Genomic DNA, 20,972 nt, shown 5'->3' on the forward strand with positions numbered 1-20,972 from the left:
ATGCACATGACTCATTGTGCCACGTGCTGAGTGCAGCTTCGAAGGAGAATTCCTCCCCAGTCACTATGGCGATCAGCCTATGCCCTGAACGTCTATGGCTACAAGTGTTATTCAAAGACCCAGACCCAGCCCTTCCTACTCCCCAGTCACTGCATTTGAGTTTGTAGCTTCCTGCAGCAGGGAGTTCCACAAATTGAATGTAAAAAAATGTTCTTTACATGTACCTCCTATTCAAATCTGAGTAGGCCGTTCAGGACTCCTGGGTTCTGTTCCCAACTCTGTGAAGGCAGTGGAATTCAGTGGTGGCTGGGATAGGGTTCTATCCTAGATCTGGGATAGGAGTAGGATCTTGTGGTTAGAGTATGGCACTCAGACTCCTGGGTTCTCCTGCTGACTCACACAATGTCAGACACCTTATTTGCCCTGCCTCTGCCTCAGTTTACCCACCCTGAAATTAGGCTGACACTGACCTTCTTCTCAGTGGGGGTGGCGAGACTCAACGAAGGTTTGGAAGGTGCTTTGAGCTCTCGAGCAGGACAAACGGTTGATGCTAGTAGCACCCCCATTCATCACCCCCTTGAGGGACACGTGATCATTCCAAGAGCAAACCTCAGCCCACCCAGCGCCTCCTGGGCAGCGCAAGTGCCCTGGAGCTCCTCCTTCCAGTCCACATGCCAAACAGCAAGCCCCTCAGCGCGTTCTGCTTCCCCTGGGAGTCCCAATTTAGAGACGGGAAATGGAGGGCCAGATCCGCACAGGCAGTGGGAGTTTGGCATCTAACTCCTTGGAGGAGCTGGGCCCGAGAGATTACAGGACTCGTCCACAGGAACTGAACCCAGGTATCTGATCTCCCAGGCATGCCCCCTAACCACTGAACCATCCTGCCTCGTGAGCTGTCTCTCTTGGCAAAACTGCCCCGGAGGCAGCTCTTCCACTCGGTCACTGCCTTCACTAGAGTTCCTCCCCACTTACAAAACGGGCCCAGAATTGGGCCCCTTGATATCAGCGGGAGCAGCATCGGGCCCAAGGGTGTCACAAGAGCATCAGATAGACTGGCTCTCAGCCAACGCCCGGCCCCTACATACAGCAATACTGTGAGTGGAGCGCTCAGTGGGATTAATGGATCAATATGTCGCATCAGCCGCTGTCCCGAGCGGCTGGTGCTGGGGATGCGAGGCCAGGCGTGTTAACAGAGCAGGACTTATGGCCTGTTCTGAGCCACTCAGCCCTGTGCACAGCTTCAGAGTCAGATCCACACATCTGACCACTCGCAGAGAGTTCTCCCTACATCTAAGCACTCGGTGTGTTGCTACATGGGTTGGTTTGTGCGGCCTGTGTATGGAGTAACTGATTCCAAGTCCATTATACGGGAGAAATATTGGTTGTTACTTTGATATGTGTGTGTGGACAGATGGAAAGATAGATCAGACAGAAGTGTGGAGAGAGAAAGAGAGAGAGATGGGTGTAAATGGAGATAGATAGATAGATAGATAGATAGAGGGGGTGGATGGGGATAGATAGATAGAGGGGGTGTGTGGGGATAGATAGATAGAGGGGGTGTGTGGGGATAGATCGCGGGGGTGTCTGGGGGTAGATAGATAGATAGATAGATAGATAGATAGATAGATAGATAGATAGATAGATAGATAGAGGGGGTGTGTGGGGATAGATAGATAGGGGTGTGTGTGGGGATAGATAGATAGAGGGGGTGGATGGGGATAGATAGATAGAGGGGGTGTGTGGGGGTAGATAGATAGATAGATAGATAGATAGATAGATAGATAGATAGAGGGGGTGGATGGGGATAGATAGATAGAGGGGGGGTGTGGGGATAGATAGATAGAGGGGGTGGATGGGGGTAGATAGATAGATAGATAGATAGATAGATGGGGTGTATGGGGATAGATAGATAGATAGATAGATAGATAGATAGATAGATAGATAGATAGATAATGCAATGTTCACATTACTCTAGTAGCAAAGCAGCGAATGAAACAGTCAGTCCACCCCAAACTAGGGTGACCAGATGTCCCGATTTTATAGGGACGGTCCCAATTTTTGGGTCTTTTTCTTATATAGGCTCCTATTACCCCCCCACCCCCGTCCCGATTTTTCACATGTGCTGTCTGGTCACCCTAACCCCAAACCCATGTCAATGAACACGTTGTTCCCTGCCGTGGGGCAGTCTGTCCACACCACTTGATATGCAAGAAAATTTCTTTTTAAACTGTTTTGGGATTTTCCTGACACATCACTCCACTGGCAAAGCCAGCCAAGAGGTTTGGCTTAACCAGGGCCAGTGTTTTCCAAAAGCAGTCGCTGAGCTCGAGTGCTTCCGTTTTGGGGGAATCAAGCTGAGATACACCTCACCCCCACCAAGTTTTCGGAGCACCCACATCTCTGTTTGGAGCTGGAGGCCGCAGCTGTCCCAGGATACACAGGTGGATTTCAGGGTGAAGACAGACATCGCCACGCAGATGTGAGGGGACTAGAGGGAACTGGCTGCACCTGGTGACCCATGACCCCTAAAAGGAGATGGGGAGTGGGCAGGAGACGACCAAGTGGCCTGTAGAAGACATGGAGCCCATCACCATAAAGTTAGGGGAAGGTTTTGTTGACCTGTCTGGAAGCTGTTAGAAGCCCAGGAGCCGGGTCTCAGGAGCAAGTGGTTGTTGGCTGGTTATTGCCAGTCAGATGGCTTGGGATATTTAGACACCTGAGACTATTTCTGTCGGGAGGGGAGAGCTGCGAGGGAGAAAGACAGGCTACAACTTCACCAGATGGGCGCAAACAGATTGTCTGCGAATATGGAACAGTCCCCGGGCCAGCTCTGCCGAGATTCAGCGCGGCCGGCGCTGGGGGGCGAGGAGGAGCATTCTGAGAGGGACCTGCCTACATCCCAGAATACTGACAGGAGCAGGCCTTAGCACGGCTGGATTCTCTTCCCACCAGGGCCTAGTGCTCAGAGCGCAGGCTGGGGCATCAGGAATCCGGAGGTCTGTTGCCACTTCAGGAAGGGTGTGTGGTCCGGTGCTTAGAGCAGGAGGCTGGGAGTGTATTTCCAGCTCTGGGAGGGGAGTGGGATCTAGTGGTTAGAGCAGGGTGCAGGCTGGGAGTCAGGACTCCTGGGTTCTTTTCCCAGCTCTGGCAGGGGAGTGGGATCTAGTGGATTACAGTCGATATTCCTGAGTTTTAGTCCTACCTCTGTTTGGCAGTGTGGCATTGGGCAAGCTACTGCCCCTCTCTGTGCCTCAGTTTCCCCATCTATAAAACAGGGACCAGGCTAACCCATGTTCTGACTGCCACTCATTGCTCCTCATGCAGCCATTTCATCCCTGGGCCCAAGGTTCATGCCCCACCCACCCAGAGAGAGAGAAGCAGAGAGAGACTCCCAGATCTCATCCTCCCCCTAACCCCCGCTGCCTTCCCCCGCCTACAAAGTGACATCCAGTGGCCAGTTCCATTAATCACAGCGGAGGCGGTGGGGAGAACCCAGGCGTCCTGCGGCACAAGCCTGCTGCTAGTGCCTTTGCTCTTGGTGCACAATCTGAGCCAGAGGTCATGTCCTGTGACCCGGCCAGCTCTTGGAGAGGGGACACCTGGGAGCGGGAGGTGATTTCACAGGTTGAGGGGTCTGAACCCCACTTTGTGGGGAGGGGCCCAACCATGGCAGGACCAAGTCAGACGGGGCCGGAGCGCACTCCCCCCACTACTGCAGAGTCTGGCGCTCTGTCGAAGCCTGCGGGTGCAGGGATCGGGCTCTGAAATCCAGCAGATCAGGCCCATCTCTGGCTCACCCAATCAAAACAATGGCCGGGGGTAAGAGAATGGCTCGGAGAAGCTGCGCCAGTCCCCAAGCCACATGGACGCATCCGCCACCCGCTACAAGAGCCCTCTAGACATGGATCCGTCAAAAGTGGCGTGCCAGGCCTGGAGTTCCCTCTCCCCCGGTGGTGGGGGGCCGCCAGGCACCCGTGGATAGGCCCCCCGGCAGCTTGGATAGCCTGCCCCTCTCCCCACCCCCCAGCAGGAATGGAGTCCTGCTGCAGCCGGGCCTGGCTCAGAGAAGAATCCGTGGCAGGATGGAGGCGCCCAGGTGACAGAGTGCCAGCTAATGCCATCTGCCGCGGTGCCAGCCACGGAGAGGATTCCACCCATCTGTTCACTCGCTCGGATTAGGGAGGAGAAGGGCTCGGACTGGATTCCGAGGGGGCCGTGCGCGCAGTTCCCTCTGCCCCAGGGAGAAGTGGGACTGGGTCCAGCCCCTGTTGGAACAGGCTCAGCAGGACAGTGCTTCGCGCTGAGGATGAGGATGAAGAGGAGCTGTGCAGAGGAGCAAGGGGGAGGAAAAGCCCCAACGTCACCATTGTGAGCACCCTGTCTGACCCGTGCCTGGGCCCCGCTCCCTGCCTAAGGGAAAGGATTGGGGTGGGGCTGGTGCCCCAACTCCCACCTCCCCGTGGGGCAGGCGAGCAGCCCCTACTCCGGAGCTGTGTGCCAGGAGCAGCATTAACCCAGGCCCACGCCCCAGCTCACCGGGGCCTGGGAATGAACAATGGGCGCTAGGAAAACTCCCCTCTCGGCACTCAAGGCTGCGGCACCTGCTGCACTTAAGAGCAAAGGGTGCTGCCCCGGCCTGCATCTGCACACGCCCAGGCCACCCACCGGGCCCATCCTCCCAGCCCCCTTAAAAGCCTTTAAAGCCTCAATTCCCCGTGGCCTTTGCCACTGTTACTCCTGCCTTCTCCGCTGCAGCTTCTCTGCCAGCAGCCCCCTGCCATCTCGGTTCCAATCTCTCCAGGGCTGAGATGGCAGGGGGCTGCGGGTCGGGAGTGAGGAGCACTGGCAGAGCTGTGTGTATGGGGGAGCCCAGGGCTGGGACAGTGGGGGCTGCGGGTCGGGAGTGAGGGGCACTGGCAGAGCTGTGTGTATGGGGGAGCCCAGGGCTGGGACAGTGGGGGCTGCGGGTCGGGAGTGAGGGGCACTGGCAGAGCTGTGTGTATGGGGGAGCCCAGGGCTGGGACAGTGGGGGCTGCGGGTCGGGAGTGAGGGGCACTGGCAGAGCTGTGTGTATGGGGGAGCCCAGGGCTGGGACAGTGGGGGCTGCGGGTCGGGAGTGAGGGGCACTGGCAGAGCTGAGTGTGGGGCTCAGGGCTGGGATAGCAGAGGGTGGGGGTGGGCTGTGGGTCAGGATCAGGATGCACTAGCAGGGCTGCACTGAGACGCTCACCCTGAACTTTGCCATCCTCGGCCTGACTCTGCCGCCCCCCATCACCCTGTGTCTCATTATAAATGAATGCCCCAACCCCCTCCCCCACCGAGATCCCCCCAATGTCTCTGGGATACACGGCCCCTCACCCCATCCCCTGCTCTAGCTTGTCATCCCAGCAGCAGGACACCGAGTACGACAAGCATTGGGGCTGGGACAGGCCCACACAAGCACATCTGCCAAGACAATGGGACTGATGCCGTCCGGGCGGGCCGCTCACGGCCCGGATGCCCCCTCCCCCAGCCGGGCCTTTATTTGTGCGTGCAGGACTCCATGAAACCATCCCCCCACACACTCCCTGTGATCCTGTTTGCTCCCCAATTCCCATGCACCGCCTGGCGCCCCCTTGTCCTGCGGCCATCTCTGTTCAGCGGCCTCTTGACACCTGCCTGGATGGCTTGGCAGGAAGGGGAGTAAACACGATCAGCCATGGGCATGGGGCCATGGGCTTGGAGCCCACGCCACTGGCGAGGGGGCCACACAGGATCTAGGAGGCTGACGTCACTTCCAGCCGAGGAGTGATTTGTCACTGGGCTGCTCAGAACAAGGCCTGACCGAAGCACCGTGGGAAACATAATGTGTTTATGTGGGGGGAGTGAAGGGATTGTAACCACCTGGATAGATCCAGTGGCCCTGGGGTCTATTCCTGGCTCTGCCACTGACTTGTTGGGTGGCCTTGGGCAAGTCACTGCCCTACTCCGTGCCTCAGTTTCCCCTCCCGCACTTTATCTTGTTTATTCACTTGATAAGCTCTTCCAGGCAGGGACCGTGTCTCACTCAGTGGGTACGTCTACATGGGAGCTGGATGATGGAATTTCCACTCTGAAGAGACATACCCACACTAGCTCTGACTGAGCAAATGTGCTAAGAACGCCCGAGTAGCCGCAGCAGAGGGAGGTGCCGGAGGAGCTAGCTGCCAGAGCGCGATCCCTTCTGCAACATTAGGGATGTACCTGGGCAGTTAGATCTGTGCGCCACCATGACTCTGCTTCCGCTTTCAGCCCCCTGTCGCTGGACACAACCCATTCCAGCTCCAGCACGGCCCAGCCCCGAGCTCAGCCAGGGGCCTATGCAGCACCTGGCACAGGGAGGCCTGGTCTCCTTAGGGGTCCGTGCCCCACCTGGCACAAGGGGGGGCCCGATCTCCTTTGGGGTCTGCGCCCCACCCGGCAGAAGGGGGGCCCGATCTCCTTTGGGGTCTGCGCCCCACCCGGCACAAGGGGGGCCCGATCTCCTTTGGGGTCTGTGCCCCACCCGGCACAAGGGGGGCCTGATCTCCTTTGGGGTCTGCGCCCCACCCGGCACAAGGGGGGGCTGATCTCCTTAGGGGTCTGCGCCCCACCCGGCACAAGGGGGGGCTGATCTCCTTAGGGGTCTGCGCCCCACCCGGCCCAAGGGGGGGCTGATCTCCTTAGGGGTCTGCGCCCCACCCGGCACAAGGGGGAACTGATCTCCTTTGGGGTCTGTGCCCCACCCGGCACAAAGGGGGCCTGGTCTCCTTAGGAGTCTGCGCCCACCTGGCACAAGGGGGGCCTGGTCTCCTTAGGGGTCTGCGCCCACCTGGCACAAGGGGGAACTGATCTCCTTTGGGGTCTGTGCCCCACCCGGCACAAGGGGGGCCTGGTCTCCTTAGGGGTCTGCACCCCACCCGGCACAAGGGGGGCCTGGTCTCCTTAGGGGTCTGCGCCCACCTGGCACAAGGGGGGCCTGGTCTCCTTAGGGGTCTGCGCCCCACCTAGCACAAGGGGGGCCTGGTCTCCTTAGGGGTCTGCGCCCCACCCGGCACAAGGGGGGCCTGGTCTCCTTAGGGGTCTGCGCCCACCTGGCACAAGGGGGGCCAGGTCTCCTTAGGGGTCTGTGCCCCACCCGGCACAAGGGGGGCCTGGTCTCCTTAGGGGTCTGCGCCCCACCCGGCACAAGGGGGGCCTGGTCTCCTTAGGGGTCTGCGCCCAGCTGGCACAAGGGGGGCCCGGTTTCCTTAGGGGTCTGCGCCCCACCTGGCACAAGGGGGGCCCGGTCTCCTTAGGGGTCTGCGCCCCACCCGGCACAAGGGGGGCCCGATCTCCTTTGGGGTCTGCGCCCCACCCGGCACAAGGGGGGCCTGATCTCCTTAGGGGTCTGCGCCCCACCTGGCACAAGGGGGGCCTGGTCTCCTTAGGGGTCTGCGCCCCACCTGGCACAAGGGGGGCCTGGTCTCCTTAGGGGTCTGCGCCCCACCTGGCACAAGGGGGGCCTGGTCTCCTTAGGGGTCTGCGCCCAGCTGGCACAAGGAGGGCCTGGTCTCCTTAGGGGTCTGCGCCCCACCTGGCACAAGGGGGGTCTGATCTTGGTCAGGGTCTATGCAAACCCCAGCATAATGGGGGCCCTGATCTCAGTCGGGCTTTCTAAGCACTCCTGAACTACAGCAGAACTTAGTCAGATCAGGGCCCGGTGATGCTTACACTGATACGGCTGAACTGTGAGGGCCACGGAGACGGACCCCCCTGCCCCCAGGGCTGACGCCTTGTGGGGGGAGGAGACGCGTGCCTTGCTGAGGGCACTACCAGCGCTGGCGTGCTGCGAACCGGCCATGCTCCCATCACGCAAAGGGAATGAGGAAATTCCAGCTCCTCCAAGTCTCTCGCCCCGCCCCTGCCTCGCCTTTGGCCGCACGCTCCCTGCAGATGGCAGCCCAGGGCACTGGAGCGCTGGCTTCCTGGGGAGCTGGGGTTCGGAGCCTGGGCAGGCTGGCTCACCAGGGAGCTCCATAGGAGGTGCTGGGATCTGGTCTCTCTCGGGGCACCAGACGGCTGAGCCTGGCTCCCGGCTACAAAGCCTGGGAGCTGCCGCCTCTTTGGAGGATGAAGGGGAAGGGGAAGGGGAGGGGGGATGCAAAGTGCAATCTGCAACGTTACCAAATGTCCTGGCTCTCATGCCAGAGCCGACCATCTGCCTCCCCCGGCCTGCTCCCCGCCCAGCGCTGTGGCTGCCTGCCATGTCCAATCCCCACAAAAGCTCCTTGGGGGCCCCCCTTCCAGCACATGCAGGAACACAGAGGGGAGGAGACCCCCTAGCGATACTGCCAACCGGAAGCAGGGTCCCCCTTTCCCAGCAGGGCTGCTGCTCGTCCACTAGGGAAGGAGCTTTTAATGCCAACACCCCCCAATTGCCAAGCAACCAGTTAGCTCCTGCCCTGAGCACCCAGGACTAGTAAAAATCCCCTGGCACTTTTGGCAGGAGTCAGGGCTGCGTGTCAGTCCGTAAATAAAACAGCAGCAGCAGCTCTTATTTTAATTCACACACCAGAGGGTTTTCATCCCCAAGCAGAGGGAAGGGTCGTTACCCTCGTTTTATTGATGGGGAAACTAAGGCCCAGGAGAGCGGCCGCGATTTGCCCACAGTCGCTCGGAGTCAGGACAAGAACTCGGGTGTCCTCGACGCCCAAGCTAGTGTTCTCACCACTGAACCATGCTGCCCGTCACCTCAAGCACTTCCAAGAGATGGCACCTGAATCAGCAAGAATCAGAGAGGGGCCCCAGGAGCTCAGCCAGGCTTGGATTTATCCTTGCGCCAATTCTCCGCTGCATTACAATAACCAAGGAGAGCCAGGATTTACATTCCTACAACCTGCTCCTCTGCCCCCTCCCCAGACCAGAGCCTGCCTCCCAGACTCCATATCCAGACAGACATCCTTTCCCATCATCCTCTGCTCCTTTTCTGCTGCCAGCGTACAGCTGAGGCCTGTACTCGCTGCCATTCTGAGTGCACACACTGGGGATGGGAATTAACAGCAATTCAGTTTCACTGGAATCAGAGGAATAATTTACCCAAGTGCAAAGTGAAATTGGATAATGGCGGGGCTCAGCCATCATGCGCCGCCCTGATACCCCCACCCGTCCCTCCCTACTCCTCCTTGGGAGCCCGGGGGCAGGTCCAGCCACAGGAGCAATCCAAAAAAAGTCCGAAGGCTCAAGCCGAAGTCCACATTCCTTTCCCCGGGGTAGGTTCAGAATCTAGGGCAGCCCTCCCTAGCGCCTGCGAAGCACCCCCTTCCTGATCAGACCAGCCATAGGAATGGCTCCCTGGAGGTCACAGGCTTGACCTTAGCCATGCGACAACAGCTCCCCTTTATAAAGGCCCCCAGAGCCCAGTCCCCCTATTTTCTGTTCAGCTGCATTTGCATGGGGAATCCCCATCCCTGGACATTTTTAAGATCTGGTTAGACAAAGATCTGTCCAGGATGGCCTAGAATAGCTTTGCTTGGTTCTGCTTCAGCCTGGGGAGCAGGGCCGGCTTTAGGCACTGCGGGGCCCGATTCGAAAGAGCTGCCGCCGAAGACAGCGGCGGGACTTCGGCGGCAGCTCAATTGGCTGCCGGTGCCTTCAGCAGCATGTCGGCGGAGGGTCCTTAGGAATGTTGCGGGGTTCTCTTAGGGGCGCGGGGCCCAATTCGGGGGAAGGCCAGCCCTGCTGGGGAGGTCCCTATAGTTCTATAATTTGACGCGTGTGACCCCACAACCGAACTCGGGGCCATCTGGAGGATTTTCCGATTGCGGGGAGACCTGGGATAGGGGACTCAGAACCCCCACACACATACACACAAAACAAAAGCTAGAGTCTGACCCCAAGTACCTGAAGTTACGCAGACCCCGCCCCAGAAAAACAGTCCCTGTTCTGGGAAACGCAGCCCACTCCCTAATTAGGGGGAAAGGAGCCAGCCTCGTTACGTTCCCATCACCGTCACTGGGGGCCGCTTGGGCGTGGATCAACCCGCAGGCCTCGTAAATATTTCATCTTGCGGGGCCGTGGCGCTGATGAAAGATTCAGAGAGAGGATCCGAGGCGAAGGCAGAAGGCGGGCAGGCCCAGGTACGAAGGACCAAAGCCCATGCCAACCTGGCCCTCCCTGCCCCAACCCGCGTGGCTTTTTTCTGTCTCTCTCGGCCCTGCTGCTCCTCACTCGGGCCGAATGGAGGTGACGCAGGCCGGAGCACAGCCAGTAGAAAGGTCCGTGGGGGACGCCCATCAAGCGCGGGAGATGGGGGGAGCTGTCTGCGAAGAGTTGATGTGAGGTTTGTTATTTGTCTGCCGGTGCCAGAAGCCATTAAAATGTCGTCTTGTTTCGGAGAAGGGGGGTCTCTGAAGACAGGCACTGACAGGAAACAAATAGGCTTAAAGAGAGCAAGAGGGAGCGAAGGAGGGACTGGGGGGGGAGAGGGGGAGAAGAGAGCCCCAGCCGGCCGCGCTCCTGCCGTTGACAAATCCACTCATCTGAACCAAGGCGTTTAATTAGCTTGAAAAAAGGGAAGTTGAGTTTCACTTAAAGTGTTCTGGCTCGGCCCAGCTCGAGGGGGCCGGGGCAGGGGAGGCCGGGGAAAGCAGGGGAACCAGGGAGAAGTGAAGAAAGCAATTTGTCCTCCATTCTCTTCCGCCACATGCAATTCGGCAGGGAACATTATGTCATTAGTGGGGCTCTTAAGCTTCCCTGGCTCGCTCCCTCTCTGCGGGGAAAGGGGAAGGGGATGCCAGTGAAACAATTAAGTAAAAGGTAGTTTAAAGTTGGCAAACGCTATTCGGGGAGCTGGTGCCGGATCACGGCTGGCGGGAAAGCTCTGCCAGAGGCTGACGGCTGAAGGGTATAAAGAGCAGGGAAAAGAGAAGCAAATAAAAGATGATGTGGCCTCGAAATGGCACCATCGGAAACTGCTCCGGTTGTGTCAGGTTAGGGGCTGGAGGCTGAGCTAGATGAAGGGATAAGTGTCAGATTTGCCATTGCCCTCCCTGCTAGCTGTTGGGTAGGATGGCCTAGGGGTTAGTGGCCCAGGACTCGGCAAGCCAGGTTCAGTTCCCTGCTCTGTCACAGACTTCTTGGGCATGTCATGTTGCCCACCTCTACAAGAGGAATAATAATATTTCCCAACTTCACAGATGAGTTGTGAGGATAAATACCTTAAAGATTGTGAAGCGCTTCTGAGATCTCCACTGCTGAAAAGCACTACAGAAGAGCTAGAGATTATTATTCATTTTCCAGTCACTAATAAGTTCCCATCTCTCTCTGGATAAGGGGCAACAGGGATAGTTCTCTGATCCTCTTGCCCTCTGCTGGATGGAATTCGAACTGTTCTGCCATGTGTCATATGCCCTGTACTGTTGTGGCTAATGAAGTGACTTCTTTTGCTCAGGCTAAGGAGGATCCAAGCACTAGCACATTGGAACAACTTACCTAGGTTGTGATGGATTCCTCACTGGCAATTTTTAAATCAAGATTGGATGTTTTTCTACCGGAGATGCTCTAATTGAAAACAGGAATTAATTCAGGAAACTCTCTTGTCTGTTACACGCAGGAGATCAGACTAGATGATCACAATGGTCCCTTCTGGCATTACAAGCTATGAATTCCTGACGGTATCTCAATGTGCGGCATAGCCACAACTCCAAAAGTCCCAGGAAACTACCAATTTTTGTCACAGTATCATTCTGAAGCATATTTCACCCGAAGGTGCCAAGCTGCATATGCAGGGCTCATTCACCAGCTGCTGAAATGCAGCCACTTCTGGTAGACACAGCACATAGCTGCACACAGCAACCCCGCACAACATCTTCGCATAGCAATACCATTTGCAACTGAAACCACAGTGGGGGAATTTAGGGAGGCAGAATTTAATTACCAAAGCTGGATACCGGCCAGGACACCAGGGTTAACACCTTGACTTTTGGGACAAGTGCCTTGGGATATTTAATGACCACGGGTGCCCACTTGCCTCCCAACTAATCCAGCACTTAAAACCAATACAAGTAAACTGAGAGCGAGAAAATTCCTGACATGAGTTAACACTGACTTGGAGGGGGCTGTGTGGCAATCAGACCCTAATTATAGACCTGCAGGGGGGAAGGGGGGAGTCTGAGTTTGGATCAGCTTAGCACAGGGATCATTAGTATTACACTCCCATAGAAAGGCACAATTTTTCCAGCACAGTAGTTCTGGTGTCTCATTAAAAGTCATCAGGCTCAAAGCAAACAAACCACTGCATGTCAGTTTGGGTTTTATGGGGAGAAATAATTGTTCCCACAGCCCAATATGTATATAAAACTCACTCATAAAACTGTACCTAGCTTTCCAGAGGTTGCTAAAAATAAGGTGTGGAGGAGGAGGGGAAAGCCATTGTTCCACTGTTAGTTTCATAATAGGGAGAAAGAAGAAAACCTTAAAGGAAGTAAGTGGAAGAGCGAAAGACAAAATATCTAGGAAGGGAAATCAACACACTAAGGGCTCATCTACCTGAGGAAATTTACCAGCATTTAAGTTTAAAAGTAACTGCCTGGGGAACAAAACTTGGATATTGGGCTCTTCAATCTAGAAGTCAAAGGTCTAGCAAAGGCTGGCACTCTTATTCCTAAATAAGGGGGTATTTTGGGGGTTTTTGCTATGTTGCTTTGGAAGCTGGAGTTATATGGGTAGATCTATAACAGTATAATTAGATCTGTATAGTTATGCCAGTAAATTTCCCAGTGTAGATGTGCCCTGACAGTTCACACTGGATTTGTGCTGCCACTGTGACAACACTTTCCCTTAGAATGGCATTGGATGAAGCTCCAATGATGCTATACACAGGGTGCTAGAGTGCAGTTGATGACCCATTTGCAAAGGCCAAACTGTGGGGGGGGGCAGGTGGGGGTGTGTATGTTGGGGTGTGTGGGCATGTGCATCTGTCCTGTGTGTTACGGCAGAAGAAATGCAACACAAAGCTTTTCTAGGGTTCCCTAAATAGGAGCCTTACCAGTAAACTTCCTTAGACAAGCTGGTACCAGCTGTGCTGAGCTTGGGGGTTTCTCTCTTCCTGGCTGAGGTGGCAGGAGCTGCACCTAGGAGCTCATCACTGCAATCCCGGGTGGGAATCAAGTGTATCCATCAGGTTACAAGATAGGACATGGTGACATTTTGTGAGGTCATAAAGGTTAAAGTCCTTCACATTTCTCCTTGAGGCTGGGATACGCCAACACACCGGTATCTCCGACCCTGAAATGCTGGTTCTTGATGTGGCATACTTTGGCATTACGCTGTCAGCTTGCATTGCAGGGTGTCGGATAACAACAACATTGCAATGTGACATTTTCACATCGTCTTATGAGGCACAATTTAGCAGCGTTGTGGGGCATCGACCACTCAACTAGACGCCAGCGAGCTGGTATGTCATCTGGACACCATGTTTCGAAGCCAGGACATGGCATGAGGCCGTAATATTGCAAAGTCTCCCTCCGATGCTGTTTCTTGTGACACCATTGTGCCACGAGATGATGGTATTTCATCTTGGTGCCACATTCAGACAGCACCCGTCCCCGCACCATCCCATTGTCTAGGTGCTTGCGAGTCATTCCAAGGCCACTTTCTGACCCAGTGCCCTGGTCTAAGGTCATGCCATGGTCTAATGTAAATGTAACCCATTCTGGGGGGAGGGGCTGCCCCTTTGTGGCGGTGCCTGGCCAGGGAGGCCTGTGAGGGCACAGAGCACACGCTGCCAGCTGGCCGGTTCTGTGGGCTCAGGCCCAGCCGGGCTGTCCCAGTTCTTTGTTGCTCAGAGGTGGCCGCCCTACGTTTGGGTGACCTGACAACACGTCGCCTGGACGCGACACTGACCCAGCACCAGGTTTGACTCGTGGCCCTTTGTCTCCACTCAGCACCACGTTACTAGGCGACGGCGCATTGGTTCCAGGGCATGGTGAGGCGACACCTCAGTTTGGGGGTAAATTCCCACATGTGGTGCCTTGAGTCCCTCAGCCCCACTTCCGGTCCCCACTGCCCCAAAATGCCCCACTTCCGGTCCTCACTGACGCCCCCCATACCCCTCTTCCGCTCCCCACTGACCCAAATACCCCTCTTCCGGTCCCCAATGCCCACTTCCGGTCTTTCTTAGCCTTCCCCAAACCAACTTCCGGCCTCCATCGTCCCACTTCCGGTCAGCGGGGGGTGGGGGGGTGTCAGGCACTTCCCTGGGCAGCCCTAGCTGCTGCCTGCAGGACCCGCCCTGTGAGGTCACGTGACAGCCCAAGATGGCGGCGCCCATGCGGCGGGCGTGGCTGGGGCTGCTCCGGGCCGCGGTCCCGGCCGCCCGCTCCTATCACGCCCCGCCCCCGCGGCGCAGGCCGGGCGGCGTGTACCGGCCGGACCCCGACGATCCCCTCACGCCCGCGTGGCAGCTGGAGCCCGCCTATGAGGCCAAGCTGTACGGGCGCCACGGCTCGGCCTCCGGCGTGGACCCCGCCCGGCTCTGGCCCAGCCCCGAGAAGCTGCAGGAGCTGGAGGCCGAGGAGAGGGAGTGGTTCCCCGGGCTGAGGGAGATGGAGGCGGCGCTGGACAAGAAGGAGCAGGAGGAGGAGAGGCAGCGGGTGGAGAGGTGCGGAGGGGGCCATACCCGGGGACGGAGCTCGGCGGGGGCCCTGACACGTGATTCATTCTTGGGGAGGGGGAGGACCCTAATCATGGAGGGGTCAGAGACCCCAAACCTGACCCAGTCCCTGGGGAGGGAGGAGCCTACTGCAGAGCTGGGAGAGATGCTGGAACCTGACCCTAGTCCTGGGACCAGGACCCCTATTATTTGGGATGTGACACACTCTCTTTTTTTTTATTTTTTTTAATCTCAGGGTTGGAAGGGAGCTCCAGAGGTATCTAGTCCAACCCCCTGCTCAAAGCAGGACCCATCCCCAACTAAATCCCCAAATTGCCCCTCAAGGATTGAACTCACAACCCTGGGTTTAGCAGGCCAAGGCTCAAACCACGGAGAGCCCCCTCCCCCAAATACATTGCTCTAGGAAATGCTCCAGACCCAATCCTATGAGTGTGGTCTCCAGGCCCAAGACCCGCCCTCAGGGAAAGGAAATGGTGACCTCTGTCATCCACCCAAATTACAGTGCAAGTCTTGGGGGCAGTAGAGATACAAAGAGTCTCCCCCCTGTGGTGGTGGGTGTTTCACTGCTGGCTTGTTGTTTGCCCTCCTGGCAGAGAGAAGCTGATTGCCGCCAACATGGCCAAGATGCCGCAGATGATCGAGGACTGGCGGCGGGAGAAGGCGGCACGCAAAGAGAAGGAGCGGGAGGACAAGGCCCGGCGGGAGCGTCTGCTGGCCGAGGCCCAGGAGCGTTTTGGCCACAAGGTGGACCACCGCAGTCCCAAATTCCAGGAGCTGGTGCAGGAGATGGAGAAGAAACAGCGCAAGGAGCTCAAGCTGAAGAAGAAACAGCTCAAGGAGGAGTCAAAGAAGAAAGCTGCTGCTGCTGACCCAGAACCTGTTCCTGTCTCAGCTGGGGCGGCTGAACCAGCCTAGGGGGGCACATGATCTAGGAGCCTCAGATTGGGTCACTGCTGGAGCCACAGTTGTCACTGGGCTAAATTCTGTTCCCAGTGCGTGCTAGACGGGGGCTGAGCAGGGAGCTGGTGGCTCAGGTCTGGAACACCAGTCATGCTTCTCAGAGCAGCAAGTCAATACCGCCAATTACTCTAATTGTGGGGGGGTGAAGCGCTGGGTCAATGGGCACTGCAGTATAGGAGCTGCCCCTGGGGTGTGGCAGGGGGCATGGGCAGCCTCCCTCCCTGCATGTACATCCAGCCAGCTCAGCCTGGGTTCTTCAGCCACCCCCTGCTGGACTCAGATCTGTGCACAGGCCACCTAACGGAGGTCGTTGGAAGGTCCTGCTCGAACGCCCTAGGCTCCCCACCACTTCAGATTGGGAATGATACGTTGTGGGGAACTGGCATTACCTTACAGAGCCCTGGGGCTCCCAAGTGAATGCTGCTATCGGAGAGAGGGTGGTGACCACATGGTGACTGTGTTAGCAATATAACCACTAGGCTCCTTTCTCAGCCAGTTCTGCCCCTACCAAGCCAGCAACCTGAGATCCCTGTACTTTGTATGTTGAAATAAACGGCTCTGACCAGGGCCTTGGGTACCTGGGACTTTTCTTTATTGGCCACTTCTGATCCCAGAAGGTTCTAATATCTCTCCTGACCACAAACGTGCCTTAGAGACCACTGGTGCTTCTAAGAGATGAGTCTTGCTTTTCCCCTCCCCCAGATCTGTCCCCCTGCGGGGCTAGTTCACTAGGATGCCCTTTGAGCTGTTGCTATGGATTGTTATACAGCAGTCACGTTCCAGCCCAGCGGTGGCTGCATTTCAGCAGTAAGCAAGTGACGTGTGTGTGTGTGTGTGTGTGTGTGTGTATACACACACACAATTGCTCTTAGCTAGGGCTTTTCATCGGTAGGTCTCAAATAGCTTTCCACAGGAGGTCAGTATCACTACCCCCCTTTTACAGATGGGAAAACTGAGGCATTGGGAGGAGAAGGGACTTGCCCAAAGTCACGTAGCAGGTCAGGGACTAGAACCCAGGTCTCATGACACCCAGGCCTGTGCTCTATCCACTAGCCTCCTTTCCCTACCTCAAGGAGCAGCACAATTTCATTAGGAAGGAGTGAGATTCACTGATCTTTCACAGGTAAAATACCCGTCCATGGCCAGTTCCCTGCACACTCTGCACCTAGTTGCACTTTCTTCCAAATTTGGAGACTAACTCATACATGGCAACGGTGTAACCGGCTGCTTGTCCTTCCCTAGAGCGTTGTCTGCAGTCCTGCTCCCTGAACACCAGCTTGGGGCAGCGCTGTTACTCCTGAGTAAATACGGGCAAGTGAAATGAGGCGCAGAGAGGGAAAACACTTTAAACTGGGAACAGAGCCTAGGCAGTGACTTCCTGCGCTCTCTCCTCTAACTGCTAGATTCCCCCTCCTAGTGCTGGTGGTAGAACCCAAAGTCCTGATTTCTGGTCCTGCTCCTGCCACTAGACCCCACTCCCCATCCCCCCTGCTCCAACCACCACTGTACACTCAAAGAATCCTGCTGAGTGTTTGCTGCTTTCTCTGCTTCGGGGGAGGAAACATGATCCCAGAAGCGTAGAGCTGGATGGGACCTCCACAAATCATCCAGTCCAGCCCCCCATGCTCAGGTAGGCCCAAGTAAACGGAGACTGGCCCTGACAGGGGTTTGGCCAATCCATTCTTAAAGGCCCCCAAAGTCAGGATTCCTCCCTTGGAAGCTTTTCCAGAGTGTAACTAGCTCAGAGGCAGGACATTTTTCCTGGTATCTAACCTAAATCTCCCTTGCTGCGGATTAAGCCTCTTACTTCTTGCCCTACCGTCAGTAAACATGAACAACTTCTCCCCTCTAGAACAGCTTTGAAGACTATCATCAAGTCCCCCTCAGTCTCTCCGTGAGACTAAACCTGCCCCCCCCCTTTTTTTTTTAAAGCCTTTCCTCATATGGTAAGAGTAGGGAAAACTGGGAGCCAGGACTCCTGGGTTCTACCTATATTAGGTACTTACAGGGCCACATCCCTGAGGTGTTTGAGCCCCTCACAATTTTTAATGTATTTATCCTAAGCCATGCCCCTGTGAGGCAGGGCAGTGCTAGTATCCCTGTTTTAGGGATGGGGAAACTGAGGCATAGCGTGGTTAAGTGAGTTGCCCACAGTCACACAGGCAGTCTGAGGCAGAGCAGGGAATTGAACATGGGCCTCTCCTGTGCTGAGTTAGTGCCTTAATCACCGGTTTCAGAGTAGCAGCCGTGTTAGTCTGTATCCCCAAAAAGAACAGGAGGACTTGTGGCACCTTAGAGACTAACACATTTATTTCAGCATGAGCTTTCGTGAGCTACAGCTCACTTCTTCGGATGCATAGAATGGAACACACAGACAGGAGATATTTATACATACAAAGAACATGAAAAGGTGGAAGTATGCATGTGTGTTCCATTCTATGCATCCGAAGAAGTGAGCTGTAGCTCACGCTGAAATAAATTTGTTAGTCTCTAAGGTGCCACAAGTCCTCCTGTTCTTTTTGCCTTAATCACTGAGCCATTTCCTCTTCCCTCCTGAGTCACTGTGTAGCCTTGGCAAGTTACTTCCTCTCTCGCTGCCTCTGGGGGGTGGGGGTGGGGTGGCTGGGAACTGAAATTGGTGACTATTTTGAAAGCATTTCACAGCTCCAAGGACAGAGGTTTTCCTCCCCGTCCTCTGAGCTGCTTTAGACACTTCACCCACCCCCATCCCTTTGGCACATTTCCGGCGCTGTTTCACACAGCTGGGCAGCTCTCCTGATCAAACAGCAAAATTGGTTTCCTCGCAACACCAGCAGCTGGGCTGCTGGCTTGGGAGCCCCCTCTTCACGCAGAGCAGGTGTTCGCACGGTTGAAAAACAAAATCCTCCCTCGCGGGTAGCAGCTGGGAGAGCCAGGGCCCAGCTGCAGAGCAAGGAATCGCGCGCTGACTGGCAGCTTTGGCGCCGGCAGGGATGCGCTTCCCACGGGGACCGCTAGGAGGCAGCAGCAGCATGAGTGACTCTCAGCTGCTGACAGCCCAGTTATAACCTCACTGCAGGGAGGTTTTGTTCACTTATAGGGGATTGTGTGGGGCAATCGCCAGCTGATTCACCCCAGAGACACTGCTCAGGGCTTGGCCCCACTTGGGCTGGATGTTTGCCAAGGCAGCAATTTCTCCAGACTAGGAGTCGGGGGTGTCATTCCCTATGGAGTAAGGGGGGCAGTTGCCTGCCCCTCCCTGCCTTTTCATAGGCCCATGGGTGCCACTTCTGGTACCGCTTACGACATTCTCGGTTCTGCCAGTCTTGCTGCCCACCCGCCCGACAAGTGGCCACATGGGAAACAATCCTGGAATAATTTAAATCGCCCTCGTACAGCAACACTCTGCTGAGGGGCTCGTCCCGCTCTCTCACCAGAGCCGCAGCCGGAGGGAAGCTGAAGCTAGACACATTCAGGTGTGCGGTTTTAACAGGGAGGGGCATTAACTATTGGAATGACTTGCGGGGGATTCTCTAGCTGGGGTGCGCTTTAAATCGAGCTGGCATGTTTCCTTCAGAGAGCTGCTCTGGTTCAAACGGGCCGGTGTCATACAGGAGATCAGCCGAGAAGAGCACAGCGTGTGCTGAATCCACAGCCCACGTGCTCCCTGACATCAGTGGAGTTGGGTCCCTGAGTACCCTTGAAGAGCTGGGCCTATGAAACGATTCTGGTAAGTTTGCACATGTAGCCAAGCCCTCGGAATTGCTAGTGAGAAGGATTTAGGAGGGATGTACCACTTTAAATACCCCCCAATAGTTTAAGTGGTACAACCCTCTGTAGTCCAGCTGCCGTTATATAAAGGTGTTTCTAGCAGCCTCGCTGTTCCCACATGGGAAGTAGAGGAAGCCGGTCATTGCAGCCCCACTAGAGGTTGGCCAGGAGTAGCAATATCTGTTTAAATAGAAGGTGATGCCAGTACAAAATCTCTGTGTAAAGCGGGTCTTTGGTCAGAGCACAGTCCCATTGAAAAAATCTCTGACTTTTGCCAAGTAAAAGTGCTTTCGAAAGCCCGACCCTAAGGGGCCACGGTAGATGGATATAAATAGTGAACAGAATAAAGGTGGTTGGGGTGTGTTGTTGCACCCTATCATGGTGTGATAATCCCCAGCTCTTCCGCGGTAGATCTCAAAGCACTTTCCAAAGGAGGTCAGTAGCACTAGCCCTATTTTACAGAATGGAGAAACTGAGGCACAGACCAGTGAGGGTGACTTGCCTAAGGTCACCCAGGAGGCCAGTGGCAAAGCTGGGGAGTAGAAGCCAGTTCTCTCAGGACACAGTCCAGTGCTCTTTCCACTAGGCCACACTGCCTCCCAGCTTAACATATCTAACCTCCACCCCCTGCCTCCAAGGAAATACCTATTTGTACATAAGATGCCTTTGACCTACGGAACCCACTGCCACATGATATTGGGCCCAAGATTTTATCAGTATGCAAAAAAAGGTGCTAGTTATGCAGAGGATAAGAACAGCTGCAGTTACATTAGACAAGATAAAAAAAATTAGGGTTATAGATTCATAAAAATCATGAGTGATGTTGAGAAAGTGGATAAGGAAAAGTTATTTACTTATTCCCATAATACAAGAACTAGGGGTCACCAAAAAAAAAAAAAAGGCAGCACAGCAAAAACAAATAAAAAAAAGTTGTTCTTCACACAGCGCACAGTCAACTTCAACTGGAACTCCTTACCTGAGGAGGCTGGAGAAGGCTAGACTATAACAAATGTAAAAAGGGACTGGATAAATTCATGGTGGCTAAGTCCATAAATGGCTATTAGCCAGGATGGGTAAGAATGGTGTCCCTAGCCTCTGTTCGTCAGAGGATGGAGATGGATGGCAGGAGAGAGATCACTTGATCAGTGCATGTTAGGTTCACTCCCTCAGGGGCACCTGGCATTGGCCACTGTCGGTAGACAGGATACTGGGCTAGATGGACCTTTGGTCTGACCCGGTACGGCCTTTCTTATGTTAAGGCATAAGTTGACCCTCTTATTGGCTGGGGTTAGGGAGAAATTGCCCCATGGGCTGGATATCCCCTTATTACCTACTGGGAGGTGTCTTGCACCTGCCTCCACAGCAGGTGGTGTTGACCTGGCATTTCCTATGGGCCTGAATTCAGCTGAATCAGTGGAGATAAACACACCCAGCACCCTAATATCAGGCCCCTGGGCAAAGCTCCCTGCCAAATAAAGCCAACAGGGGACAGAGTTCCATATATTTAAGGATGCCCCCAAACATTTTTGCACTGGGAGAAAAAAATACCCAACACCCTGGAATACAAATTAAACATCTTTATTTTATTTTTTTTTTTTTTAACATCACCTCC

General features: G+C 55.4%; 2 protein-coding genes across 3 annotated transcripts in view; one reads left to right on the forward strand and one right to left on the reverse strand.

Moving 5' to 3' along the window:
- Nucleotides 1-14,031, reverse strand: part of NFIX (nuclear factor I X) — a 211,685-nt gene extending 197,654 nt beyond the window's left edge. For both annotated transcript variants that reach the window (XM_039513970.1, XM_039513957.1), the window contains exon 1: nucleotides 13,025-14,031. The gene's annotated coding sequence lies outside the window, so the exon portion shown is untranslated. The remainder of the gene's footprint in view (nucleotides 1-13,024) is intronic.
- A 171-nt stretch (nucleotides 14,032-14,202) lies between these two features.
- Nucleotides 14,203-16,184, forward strand: GADD45GIP1 (GADD45G interacting protein 1). The gene is made up of 2 exons (XM_039513976.1): nucleotides 14,203-14,638; nucleotides 15,244-16,184. Exons 1-2 carry the CDS (start codon nucleotides 14,295-14,297, stop codon nucleotides 15,563-15,565), a joined length of 666 nt encoding a protein of 221 aa, XP_039369910.1. The 5' UTR covers nucleotides 14,203-14,294; the 3' UTR covers nucleotides 15,566-16,184.
- Nucleotides 16,185-20,972: the final 4,788 nt, after the last annotated feature.

This window comes from Mauremys reevesii, linkage group 25, assembly GCF_016161935.1.
Source record: "Mauremys reevesii isolate NIE-2019 linkage group 25, ASM1616193v1, whole genome shotgun sequence".
NCBI classification, from domain to species: domain Eukaryota; kingdom Metazoa; phylum Chordata; order Testudines; family Geoemydidae; genus Mauremys; species Mauremys reevesii.